Here is a 13,846-nt window from a genome sequence, read left to right as displayed (position 1 = left end):
TATATTCATATTGAGAACACAAGCAAAATGTGTATTCATGATGATTACAATGATGTGCACAGGTAATGGGAAGGTAATAGAAGAAATAGACATGATTGTCCTTAATATTGTTTAGCTTCATCGTTTAGCTTCAGTTATTTTCTAAAAGTGTCCACCACAAGCTCTGTATTAAAATCGTCATATATTTTCATTTCATATCGATACTGGGCTCTGTTAACAAATGCACAGAAGATGTCATTCCTATCACAAGAAGCTGTCAGCCAAGTGAAATACCAAGAAAAATACCAAGAGAAATCCAGAAAAAGATCATAGGATTTCTGGATAGAAAGCTTGTGTTTGAGTTCCAGCGTTAGTACTGAAGTTGGGTGTTGGCAAATGCCTTAACTTCCCTTTGTTCCGGTTTTCATATGTTTAATATGAGAATAGCAACAGCAGCAATAACCATTTTCACCTCAGGAGTTGTGATAATGGTTGTATTAGGGTAACAAAAACGAAAATGCATTGAGAAACCTTTCTCCTGGGAGTTTTGTTTTGTTTTTGTTTTTGACCTATGAGTTTGGAAACTCCTCTTTGGTCTGTTTATTTTTTATTTTTATTTTTTTAAAGATTCTTAAAAAATTTAGTCATGAAAGACAAAGACATAGGCAGAGGGAGAAGCAGGCTCCCTGTGGGGAGCCCAATATGGGACTTGATCCCAGGACCTCGGGATCATGACCTGAGCTGAAGGCAAATGCTCAACCACTGAGCCACCGGGTGTCCCTCTTTGATTTGTTTAATAGCAAGTTCTTGTAACTGAACATCTCTGAGGCTTGTGTGTGTGAGACAGCATTTCCTCATGGAGGATAGAATAGCCTCAGGATGGTCAAGCACAAGGTGTATCTCAGCCTGGTGCATCCTTCAACTAAAACCATGTCCACTGGCCTTGACATTCAACAAGCTCCTCCCTTCTTTTTCTCTACAGGATGATGTATAAAGACTGCCAGGATAGGATGCACATGTCACATGGAGTGTCCATTCCCTTCTGCCTCTCCAACACCTGTCCAGCTCTGGTTGCAGACCTAAGGAGTCAGGTGGCCATTCCCTTGTGCACAGGCCAGCACTTCCTCAGGTCTGATGGGATGCTTGTGTGGGTCACTGCCTTGACAAGTGTGTCACCCTATTTGCTGGTAGACTCCAATAAGGCTGGAGAAAGCAGCAGACTGTTGTTCTCATGGGAAGGTAGGAAGCTAATGCCCTCTCCCCGCCGCCCCCGAAAATGGAGTGGGAGAGTTAGCCAGATTCCTCCAGTGAAGCCAAGAAGTCCTAGTTAATTTCATGGTCATTTCCACACTGTTTATCAAAGAGTCTCTGCTCCAGTGTAAAGTTCCCAAATATGGTATTTCCCCGAGCCTGGCTGGGATGTGGCCAAGTGCCTGAGACATACAAATATTTACTAAATAAGCAAATGCACTTGGAAGTGTGTTCCTGCCTGAGCTTTAGTACAGTAGTCACTGACACTCGTTCTCAGAGTGAGACCATTTTATGGACTATTCCCAGCATGGGAACATATCATAGTCCAGAGCATGGGGGACATCACATTTTTCTAAGGGAAGGTGACGTTTTATGTGCAAGGGGGCAGTAGTGACTTCAGTGTCTTGCAAAGCAGGGTGGGACAGAGGAGAATGTGGCCGGTGGCATCAGCCTCAGTGAGACTCAGGCTAGAGTCTCAGCTTTGGCATATTTGGTGACTTCCTGTAAATAATTCACTCTCTCTGAACTCCTGTTGCCTTATCTATAAACGAGGGACAGCAGTCCGCATTCCATGGGGTGTTGTGAGGATTAAGGGAGATGATGTACATGAAGCATCTGGCCAATACCATGTGCTCATGAAATACGAGTTTTCCTTTCTTTCGAATTTTTGTATTTTTTTTATACCTTAGGGTTCTCCCAAATCTCACATTTCTTCCCCAGGATTTTCCTCTGCAAGCCTAGTGTGTGTATGCAGTGAAACTCAATCTACATGTTCCTCATTTGTGTATACTAAAAACATCAAAATGTTATTTCAGAAGATTTGTATTTGTTTGATGTTCAAAAGTTCTATAGTGGCAGCATCAGGAGAGCGTCTGGCATGCTCCTAAGATGACTGTCCAGTCAGATTTCAAAGCCCCACCGGTAATTGCTTTTTATGTTCTGTCCACTTAGACCAGTTTTGAAGATAACCACTGGCTTATATTACACGTGATTGCATTTTTTTTTTGCTATGAAATATGCTCAGTGTATTTTCTCATGTAATCATGAAGACAACCCTGCAAGAGTGTGTGAGTACACATGTGTGAGTCTATGTGATTCTTACATCGGTTACCCACCTTTACAAATGGGTAAACTGAGTCTCAGAGGGATCAAGCAACTTATCCAAAGGCAAAAAACTGATATTTGGCAAAAGTAAGTTTCAGATCACGTTTTCCGTCTCCAAATCTAGAGCGTGCCACAATCCCGCAGGGTTTATAAATGAGAAGTTGTTAAATGTGATCTATCTCTACTGCAGGGCAAAAAGGGACCATGAGCAGGGAAAGGTGGGTGTGGGCAGGGCTTGCGGAGACCCTGGCAGGGCAGGGCGATGGAGAGCACTGAGGTCATGGGATCTGGACCTTGGGGGAGGGGAGTGTTGGGCAGAGGTGGTCAGGTTGGGGGGTTGGTGGTGGGGTAACGAGAGGCAAAACCCTAAATGTGATCTATCTCTCCTTTTAGCTTAGTTTTGCTCAGTTTTCTCTGGGAATCCCCACAGAGGATCAAACATTTAGGCAGATCCTGTGGACTCATTGCACAGTGACCAAGTTATGAGGGGTTGGGCTCAGTGTTGGCTGAGTGATTTTAAAAAACCTGGCAAGAATCATGGAATTGAGAGCCACAAGGGAGCTTTAGAGGTGAATGTTCCATTCCCAAAGGCATTCATTACTTCATTCAACAGTTTTTACTGAGGCCTTGCCATGCCCCAGGCACCGTGTAAGGTGCTGGAGATCCAAGGTCAACCATAATGGATCTAGACCTTGCCTTTGGGGACACAGCATTGGTCTTTCATTCCATCCTTTCAGGGGAAGAAAGAGACATAGAGAAGGAAACTCACTTTGTCCCAGGCCAGGTGGCTGGTGAGTTACTAGCAGCTTCCTCATTTCCCCACTCCCAACTTCACCCCACTCCAGCATGGTCACCAACTCAGAAGATAACAGTTCCCAATCTCTGGATCTTTCTTCCTATTCCTCTGACTTGGTCGATGGGTCCAGCTGATGGATCCTCGCAGGAAGCAAAGCAGAGCAGCTTCCGTGGAAGGGGACCAGCAGGGAGCCGGTTCTGGATTGCAGATGTAGGTCTTTTCAAGTTGTTGAAGCTGCACCCACCAAAAATGGGTACTAAGGAAGCAGCTCAGGGCACACTTCCCCTGGCCTCCTCTCTGGGATGAGCCGGCCCCTGTCTCTGAGTGGGACCACTACTTCCCGAGGAAGGAAGGCAGCCCTAGAAGACTTCAGGTCCTTTTAAGTGGTGCCTCAGGAACCTAGCAAACAGAGGGAAATAACCCCAGACCACAGATGGGGGACAAGTCCTAAAGCATCAGACCCTGTTCCACCTAAATCAAGACATCCGGTCACTTTGCTTCAGCAGGACAAAGAGTCTTTTCTTCCTAAGCCAGGACTTTATGTCTTTAATCTTTCCCAGAAGAAAAGAGTTCTCATTACGTCTGCATCTTATCACATAACTGTATATCATAAAGATGCTGTTATCACCTCTTCCTTCTGATTAGCTGGCCCTGAGTGATTCTAGCTCATGTTATGAGCTGTGCTCCCAAAACAATGACAGTCACTGAGCCGTCAACAGAGGCCAGAGTCACGGGCCCTGTGCACTAATCTGCGGGGATCTCTGCAGGCTCTTCATAATAAACAATGACGAGAACAGTTCTTTGTCCAAACCACGGCTAAGAGAGCCTTTCTGCGCAGATATGCTTTGGCACCTGCGGCCAGAGTCTGAGAGCCTCCGGAAAACTCCATTCCAACGTGTGGCCTCACTTGTTGGCTTTGTTTCCTGAGTCAAAACAACAGAAGTGGACAGAGATGCAGCACCTGATGTCTTAGTGGGCCAAGTAGCAAACAGGTGTGGGCTCTTTGTGTGTCAAAGCATGCTTTGGAAGGGAGCCTGGTGATGAAGATGGGCACTGCCTTCAACTTCGAACTGTGAAAAAGCAAGAGAGAAGCCTGGATATTTGAGTCGCCTGTCCCGGATTATCATGACCGAAATGGTGCTACTGCTGGCCGTGCGGTGGCAACGTGGGCAGTTCTCAGTGTATGATGAGCGCTATGACAGCTAAGAACTTGCTGCCTGGGGAGCAGAGGCTTGGCCAAAAGCCTTCAGACCTGGCCCTCTGGCACCTGGCCCAGTGCACCCCCCGGGGAGGTGGACTTAATTATTCTAGGGAAAGGTGGGCCTGGACATTGGTGCAGTTTCCCCAATTACCCTCCAGGAGATTTTCTTTTTTTAAAAATTTTTTTAATAAAAAAAAAATTTTTTTTTTTGAGATTTTCATGTGCAGCCAGAGTTGAGAATCTCTGCTTTTGATGAAAATCACCCAATCTGGTGGGACCAGGAAGGAATACACAGAATTCAGTGACTTGTAAGTGCTGGATTGTGAGCAAGGGGAAAAGGGAGGAAGTTGGTCTCGGAAAAGGACCAGAACAGTGGGTGCGGGGCACAGAAGGACACAGATGCTTGTGGGGCATTCGGCAGGAGCGCTGTGGGAGGCAGCAAGAAGTGACTTGAAGCTGACATGAAGGCACAGGTGGAGACAAGCTGAGAATTGGACCCTCACTCAAAGAACTTCTGGGGAACCAGCTCAGAGCAGCGTGGGAGACAGTGGATAGTTATAGCTCGAATAATCAAAGGGGTGTGTGGTGCAACGTGGACAATGGAAAATGAATGGGTGGGAGAGGACAGCAGATTTAAGGCCCAGGAGAGGCTGAGGTTCTGTCTAACCAAGGTGAGGGAGGTGGGGGCCTGAGTAGAGGGAATGGCCATGGGGGTGGCGATTCAGATTCTGTGGGAAGGTGGAATTGGCAGTTTGCTGATTGACTTCATGCAGAGTGTAGGAGAAGGAATCCTTCCCTGCTGCCCTCAGGCTACCTGGTTCACATTCTCCTCCTCTTAAGCCCAATGGCTCAGCTGGCCAGCTTCCCTCTCCCAGCACCAAGCCTCCCACTCCTTGCCCACACCATGAGCTTCCCATTCATTTGGAGAGGGTCCCAGCACATGGGGAGGAGGGACAGGTCTGGAGTGCTCCCATTTCGTCAGTGGGTGGGACTTTACCTCTTCCCAAACTTCAAGATGTCTCCCCACCCTGCTAGCTCAACTGTCCTCTGCCTTCTGTTCCTCCAGACACCAGCCATATGGGGATTTTGGCCAACGTCGTGCTTATAAAACACACTTGCAAGAAAAGGACCCATAATTCACAGGTCACGCAGACGATTGGTCAAATCCGATTGCTTATGGGACACCTGGTTCTGACAGTGTCTCTGGTGACACCGTTCCTAGGCCTGAGGTCCATCGATCAGTGTGGGAGGTGATTTTCTACTGGTTGGCTTGCTGGGCAGTCCTGGGTCACTGAACGTCCCCCTCTGGGATTAACACTGCTTAGAGTTTACACCCTGTTGTTTTTGCAAAATCCCTTTGGTTTAGGAAAGGATAAGAAGACCCTGTCTTAGTGAAAGTCTGTCAAACAGCTGAATTATCCATGTCAAAAAGTAAATTATGCCAGGGGAGAGGTCGAGACAGGGGAATGGTGCATGACATCACGGAGGAAGTAGGCTTCCTACGCTAGGTGGGCAAAGGTCTCTCGAGAACACCTGGCAGTTATAATTTGTTTATCTGATGTGCCCAAAGAAGTTCTGCCTGCAAGGCCTCAATATTCCTAAGTCTGAGAGGATGCTGGTGGCAGAGACAGCAGAGCTGCCTATAGCTGCCTGTCTGCGTCCCAGGGGCAGCCTGCGTGTGGCCGCCGCAGAGACAGGCCAACAGGGTGGGGGCCAAACCCAATCTGCCTCCCCCCTTGTGCCTCACTACATGTGCCTTACTACTTTCTAGAAGCTAGAAATACTGATTTGGCCATGTAAAAGTGTTCATCTAACCAGGAGCAAACCAGATTTCAGGTGACCTTTACCTTCTTCTTCTTCTTTTCTGTCTTGTTTGAATGCATGTGTTCTTTTGATAATTGGATGAAAAGCAAAGCTATGTTTCCAAGAGAAACTGGGAAGGCATCATCCAAAGAGATGTGTGAGGGCTTCTGCTCACATTGAAAGCTGATCTCGAAGACGGAGCCCAGATGGAAGCGGAATGGGACTCACCAACGCTGAGCCTAGAGAAACCTAGGTTTGGGAGCAGCCAAACTTGCAGATGGCCTAGAGGACTCAGCCTGGCTGAGTTTTACTGGGAGCGAAAGCAAAATGTAAAGTAGAGAAAAAAAAATATATGTGTGTATATAGAAATTCCTTGAGGAACTTGGCCAAAAGGGTCATGGAAGGCCTGGCTTCAGTAAGTGGTGAGAAGCCCCATGAGAGGCCTGTGGACGCGGAGCCCCTGGACACCTGCGTCCGCTGTGTGTAGCTCTCCAGTGTCCAGGGCCTTACCTGCATGGCACCTGGTGAGCACATACAGAGAAGGGCTTCTGCTACTAAAATGGAAGGCATGTCCCCTTTGCTCCAAAGCTTTTGCACCGATCCTCAGCCCCTTGTCTTCAGTTTTCCTCTGGAACGATTCCCTCGCTGGAGCTAATGCCCGGCACCCAGGCACGTCTGATGGAACCTGGTGCTCGGGACCGTGGTGGCGCTGATGCTTCTTCATGGCCACTAGGTGTCCATCCGCAAATGACCTTGTGCAGGCCCCACGGGACTGCTTCTGCCCTCAGCCCAGCCAATGTCGCTGGCGCTGCCGCTTCAGACACGTGCAGCCTGGGGACATGTCAGAAGAACTCTTCAGCTTTTGGTCCCCTCCCCTGGCCAGGACCAGGTGTGCATCAGCAGGAGCGAATCAGGGCAGTCTCTGGCTGGCAGGCAGGCAGGCGGCAGTGAACTCTGCCACCCTTCCATGTGACTCTGACCTGTTCCTTGTTAGCTGAAGGTGTTCACCTCAGTTCACCCATCCCTAACAATGGGTTTTTCCCTCAGTTTCCCCTGCAATTGAATTCCCCAACAGGGCCCACCCCATCAGCCCTTCCCTACTATGGGATCAAAGAAGCCTGGATCTCAGGAATGACACATTTCAGGCATCCGGGTGGGATGCCTGCCATCCCAGAGTGTCATCAACAGCATTCTCTACAAGCAGAATTCAGGTTCTCTGAAAAACACAAGGATCTCTATCGTAGAATTGTTGTGAGGATAACATGAGCTCATGTCGAGGGCCGAAAGCAGTGCGATGTACCAGCTGTTGCTTGGTGTGAGGCAGATCTGAGCTCCCCCAGGACTCACTTTGGTTCACAGTATTGCAGGTTCCGGTGTTCCGGGTGGCATCCAAAGGCCATACCTTCTGCCACTTTGGAGGCGCCCCCCGATATTGCTGTGACCTGATGAAGAGGATGCAGAGTTCACAGTTCACTGGGATGGTAGGATTGGATGTCACTTTGACCAAAGTTCTAGAAAGAACTTTGGATGGTACTCAGTGTCTGTAAGCTACACTGCACACAAATATGACATTTGAAAAAAGTCACTTCCTGGGACCGTGTGAAAATGCAAACTTTAAATGGAGAATTGTTGTCTGTTCAGTCATCACATTTGCTATGAGAAACAGCATGGAACCACTTTACAGGGAAAATGTGTCTTTTTAGAGCAAATATCCACAGACAGAGAAATGTGAAGAAGCAAAGTGATAACTTTCAGCTGTTGCTCGGCCATCAGCCAATATTATTTTATATTTCTGTCTTTTATTGGAGATTGCTACTCCTTCTTCATAAAGGAGAATGTGGAGGCCCAGGGAGAGAATGGGAAAGAACATTCTTGTGGCTGGTGTGGTGAGGCCTGAGCCCAGCCTAAGAGGCAGGCTGCATGGACGGCTCACAGCTCCATGGATGGACCCAGCACATGGTGGTGCTTGCCTTGGCCTTGGGAGGGGAACAGGGTGACAAGGACAGTTCTCTAAGTCTTTTCCTGGACACCTTCTGCCTCCTGTGCCATCAATCTCAGTTGAGCAGTGAATTAAACTAACTGGTCACTATGAGAGTGGGAAGGAGAAAGTTCAGAGCAGAGTTTAACTTCTTCCTGGAAAATAGCCTCGATCTGTGATTTGAAATAAGAGATGCTCTTTAAGGATTAGTTGTATTTTCAAAAACCACATCAAATGGAAAACCCAGAACCACAGAAACTCTGAGCTTGGCCTTGAGATGGAAGACGTTAGAAGGATGGGAACTGGCAATGACCTAACAGGAGGTGGCCGGGGCCTCACCTGAGCCCCCACGGGGAGTCCAGAGAGTGGACACCAGTCAGCTTGGCTCCTGAGTCCATGAATCTCCCAAATTTAGAAGCTTCTCACATGTACCTCTTTGGAAGGCAGATTGGCACAAATACAGGACCAGAAACTTACAAACTGGCATGATTCATAGCACCTAAGGGCAGCGTGGACCTCTTCACTAGTCACTGATGGGATTTAAGAGATAGTTTTCTGTTATTTGGCTTTATTTCATAATTTACCAGAAGGACACATGATTCAGAAGAACAGGCCATTTCTATAGCCTGATAGCAAAATCCAGGTTGCTTGCCTCACCACAAGAAGGCTTTGGGAAGGCAATGGGCTCCCTGGAGTCTGAAGGGTGAGGATGAGGGGCCCAGAGACAGGTGAACACCAAGGGGGCTGTGTCCAGGGGCTACTCCAGGGACCTCAGAGGAGTGGAAGCATTCAACATTTGTCTTCTTGTGACTGGCTTAATAGCCTCAAGGTTCATCCATGTTGGTCAGAATTTCCTTCCTTTTTAGTCCATGTATGTATAGACTGCATTTTGTTTATCCATTCATCTTTTTTTCTAAAAGGTTAATTTATTTATTTTAGCTGGGGGGAGGGAGAGGGAGGGAGAGAATCTCAAGCAGACTCACTGCTGAGCATGGAGCCCAACCTGGGGCTCAATCCCACGACCCTGAGATCATGACCAGAGCCCAAAGAGCCAGACGTTTTATGACTGAGCTACTCAGGTATCCCTCCATTCACCTTTTGATGGACCCCTGGGTTGTTTCTACCCTTTGGCTAATTGTGAATAATGCTGCTATGAACATGGATGTACAAATATCTCTTCAAGTCCCCGCTTTCAATTCTTTTGAGTATATTCCCAGAAGCAGAATTGCTGGATCATATGGTAATTTTATTTTTAATTCTTTTTGAGGAACTGCATACTCTTTTCCATTGTGGCTGTACCAATTTACATTCCCACCAACAGTGAGCAAGGGTTCCAATTTCTCCACATCCTGGCCAACACTTGTTATTTTGTTTCTGTTTTTTTCCTCATGGCAGCCATTTTAAAAGCCATCTCACCTTTAAAAGCCATTTTAAAAGTGAGATGGTTGTCTCAGAGTGTCCTGCTCTCTTGACAGAAAGTCAGATCATGCTGTTTCTCTGCTGCAAACCTGTAACTGGTGAAAGCCACAGTCCTCCTTGTGGCCTTCCAGGCCCTGCAAGAGGTCCCCCACTGGCTTCTGCCTCATGTCCTACTGATGTGTCTCCTGCCCCCGATACCACTTGGTCGACCCACCAAGCCCCTCCCCTCCCAATGCCCTCTCTGTGAGATGTTGTTCTCCCCTGGTATCTACTGGAGATAATTCTTCTGCTTTGATGGGTCAGGGGAAATGGGATTAGCCTGGATTTCAGTTTCAATTACTGGTGCCCCTACTTCTCCCAGAACTTCACCCAACATCAGCTCTGCAGAGGACTTCTCTGTTTTTCTTACAGAAATAGCAGCCTCCTGCCCTGTCCGCATCCCTCACATGGCCTGATTTTCACCATAGCCTGTCTCACTGTGGGAAGTTTGGTATCTACTGGTCTCCTCTTTCCTGTTCGTTCCCGGGGAGGTAAGCTGCAGGGCGGAGGGGGGCCTCTGTTCTCTTCTCTGCTGGCTCTCCCACACCTGCAGCCCCACCAGCACTCAGGAGGTGCCCAGTAGTTGCCAGGTGAATGGAAGAAGGCTACTCATACTGAACCATAAATCAAGACCTCCTAGAGTTACTGGCATTAGGTACTGATGTATGACCAGGCTTCTACTAAATTCTAATTCTATCAGTTTTTAATGGATTTGCCTGGGTTTTCCTATAAAAAAGCGTATTCTCTACAAACCATGACCATTTTGCTTTCTCTCTCCCTTCTTTCAGTCTCCCTATTTTCCAGCGCGGTTCCCGAATGCTCTACCACCGAGGCGAGCTGCTGCTGGCCTCTGCTCAGCAGCAGATACTTTGTCACATCAAAGGAGTACCATCTGTTCCAATTTCACTTAAGACTTTTTGGTTAAAGTCAAGAGCGAAGGGTGAATGCCCAGAAAGGCTTCTTCAGCATCTGGTGGCCATTAGGTTTTTGACTGGACTCCTTGATGTTGCAGTCATGTTAAGGGCTTCCTGAAGTCGGCCCACTCACTATCTCTACATTGGGACCCCGAAGTGCTCCTGGGTAAGGTGCTGATGCCAAGCCCCACCCAACGTGCCTGGGAACCAGGCCTGCCGAGGCCGTGGCAGGCTTCCCGGGGAAGGCTCAGGATGGCTTATTGTTTCTGAATTAAACAAATGAAGAATGTGATTCAATTAGAGGCAGCGTAATATAAACCAAGATGGATTTATATTTAGCCAGGCAGAGACATGTGGGGAGGAATGGAACTTCCTTCGGCTCAGGCTTGGAAAGTTGGCTTTGAAGGGAGGGTGCTCTGCTCTTCCATGCTGTCTTCACCTCCCCCAGACTCACCCCCAGATGTTTCCCTCTAGATATTTCAACATCTTGGGAAAGCATCATGGTTCAGTGGAAAGCAAAGCTCTAAAATTTTCATCTAGGAGCCTCACTGGCTCTGCCTGAGTGGCCTGCAAAGACAGAAGTCACATTGTCCTGCTTTCCTGTGCTTCCAGATGGGTGGACAGTACCTCCAAGGCACCCAAAGCAACTTGGAAGAATAGATTAAAACATGGTGCAGGTGTTAACACCTTGCATTTACGTCTCCAAACCAATTCCTCGAGTGCGTTCAGCAGAGAAACAAAATCCTCTTTGTTATAATTCTCTATGGGTTTCCCTTTGGCAGCAAAATGAGACAGGAGGAAAATTTGGGAGGATTTTTCTGAGTTGAGGAGGGTGAATGAATGTGGAGCCAACCACAGAGTGAGGACCACCATCCCACGACTGTCTGCATCAGACTCAGCACTAAGCTTTACATTCTTTATCCTAATCCCTGCCTCAGACCCTACTCGTGGGGTGGGTGCTGTCATGTGCAAGGTTGCACGGCTGCTATGTTTGCAGTTGGGGTGGGCCAGGATCCAGATCTCTGCTCTTAGCAATGGAGGGAGACAGGCAGACTTGGGTCTTTCTCTTCCACACCTGTTTCTTTGGGGTGATGCTAATGTCCTGTTTGGCTTGTGCACGGGTCTGCCCCCACCCCAATTTTTTTAAACAATTGAGAATATTTTGTGTTTATTCCAGGATAGAGCAAAGAAGTAAATATATTGTAAATAATGAGAGCCATGTTTTTCACTGTTGGAGAAAGGAGTTATAAATAAGCTAAGGGGGCAGGCTGGAATAAACCCTAGGGTTGTTGGATTGGAATTGAAATTCTCAGAAGGAACTCCTGTCTTTAATGTGCATATATGGAGACAGAGGCACATGTGTAGAAACTTGATAAGTGACAGATGTCACTGCACATGATTGAGAAAAGGATGGATTATGTCATAAAAGCAGCAGAGACAGATAGTTATCCAAATGAAAGTAGATAAAAAGGATGGTCTTACAAAGACTCATTGTAATTGTATTGACAACTTAAATATGAAATCAGAAAATAGACACCAGAAAACATTATAACAACATATTATTATGCCATTTGGGGGAGGGGGGAGATTTTTTTTCAAATGAAGACACAAAAAAGCACAAGCCATAAATAAGAAATAATGATAGATTTGACAGTCATTAAAACGAGAAATTTGGTTTATCAAAAGACACTAAAAAAAAAAGTGAAGATCAAATCACAAAAGCTGGAAGAAAATGATTATAATACATTGAAGTCACAAGCTATTGGTATCTCGAATATGTGCAGATCACTGGGTCTGACCTTTTGAAGAGTCAGTCTGGAGCTGCTCTAAGGGAAAGGAATCAGGAGGGATCATTGACACAGAGCTGCTGAGGTGACTTTACTGAGCAAGGGGTGCCTCAGAGTTTATAGCATCAGGAAAGCAAATACAAGTTCCTGGCCTTGGTCGCTTAAGAAAAATGAAGAGTGGTTCACACTTCCAGACTCATGGGAAGTGGCCAAGTGGTAACATGATGGTCTCCTTTCCAACAGGGAGCAGCAGTGTGGGAGGGAGGGACCCAGGCTCCCAAAGATGCCCTGACACAGCCTCTGAGGGAAGCAAAATACTGAGACCACCCTTCAGGTTAAAAGAAAGTTTTGGATGAGCAGAAAAAGTAAGTCTTCCTGGAAAAGAATTCTTGACCCAGGACTCTATATTTCTGTGATCCCCTTGCCAGCAAGAGCATTATGTTGCTTCTGAAAAAGAAAGAAGGAACTTGTATTGTTTTTCCCTATTAATTCTGCTTTTCTAAAAAACACAAAAGCATCCTCATTTTGCCTCTGTTGCCCCTCTGTTGCCTCTCTTCCTCCGCCCCCTTTCCTTTCTTCAAGAAGATGCACCCAGGAGGGCTCGACTGCTTCCACCGGGGACTGATCTCACCCAGGGCAGCTGCGTGAGAACGCAAGTTGTCTCAAGGGCTTTCCACAATCACCCTGTTTCGTGAAGATTAGGAAAAATGAATAACTTCCTTTAAAAAAAATTGGCACTAAGGCTTGTTTTCTTTTCTAGACCTCTGGAAAAAATTCAGTGGTACTGTGTGAAGGAAAAATGAGTTAATAAAACTCTTCCTAGCTTGTCTTTATTTTTGTACCCAGGAGTGAGTGGAAAAATCAGACCTTTTCAGGATCACTGACCCCATGGCACTTCGGGCGTGCTCTTGTCTGTGTATAGAAGGCATGTCAAGCCTGATTAAATTATCTAATTAAAATAATGACCACAAAGAGCCTGTTTATTTTGGCCTGGGGAAGGTCAGCTGAGCCAGCAGCCCCTTCCCTGGACTGCTGAGGACCCCCTTCCCTTTTGCAGGGTCACATGAGCCCATGTGGCTGGGGTCCCCACACCCGCTTCTGAAAAAGTGAAGGTGGGACCCAGATTCACCAACAGGGATAGGACTCACGCCAGCTGGGACTGAGGAACGCTTGAGACTCACTACGGAGACTTCAAATATGACAAGTTCAGGCAGTTAGGAGGCAGTGATTTTAGTTTGTAGACAAACTGACTTGAGAGGAATGTAGTTTTGATTGGGTGCGCTTTGCATTATGAAGATAAAACTTGAGATCCGCAGAGTATGTCTACATGTAACAAGCAGGGAAAATGCCAGAAACATTTCTGTTGTCCTTTTGAGATTACTAGGTAACTATTGGATTCCCTTGTCAGGAAATTGCTTGGCAGCCTGGATATGGTGCGGCATGGCCCAAAGAGAGGCACCGTGGAAGGCTGTGGTTGTTTCTCTGGCCTCCAGGCTCCCAGGACAGGGCATTCGTGATGGCTCGTTATATTCAACCCAGGTCAGGCAGCTGCTGCTGTTGCTGCTGCTTCTTCTT

General features: G+C 47.1%; 1 protein-coding gene across 1 annotated transcript in view; it reads left to right on the top strand.

Moving 5' to 3' along the window:
• The window catches only part of LOC144315097 (uncharacterized), a 36,556-nt gene extending 23,374 nt beyond the window's left edge, over nt 1-13,182 (top strand). Inside the window, exons 4-6 of the mRNA XM_077899694.1 lie at nt 962-1,108; nt 9,943-10,061; nt 10,359-13,182. Of these exons, the coding sequence (XP_077755820.1) occupies nt 962-1,108; nt 9,943-10,061; nt 10,359-10,495 (403 nt within the window). The 3' untranslated portion in view covers nt 10,496-13,182. The remainder of the gene's footprint in view (nt 1-961; nt 1,109-9,942; nt 10,062-10,358) is intronic.
• Nucleotides 13,183-13,846: the final 664 nt, after the last annotated feature.

The sequence above is a fragment of the Canis aureus genome, chromosome 6 (assembly GCF_053574225.1).
Source record: "Canis aureus isolate CA01 chromosome 6, VMU_Caureus_v.1.0, whole genome shotgun sequence".
Classification (NCBI taxonomy): domain Eukaryota; kingdom Metazoa; phylum Chordata; class Mammalia; order Carnivora; family Canidae; genus Canis; species Canis aureus.
Note: the sequence above shows the minus strand (reverse complement) of the source record. Positions and strands in the feature narration are given on the sequence as shown.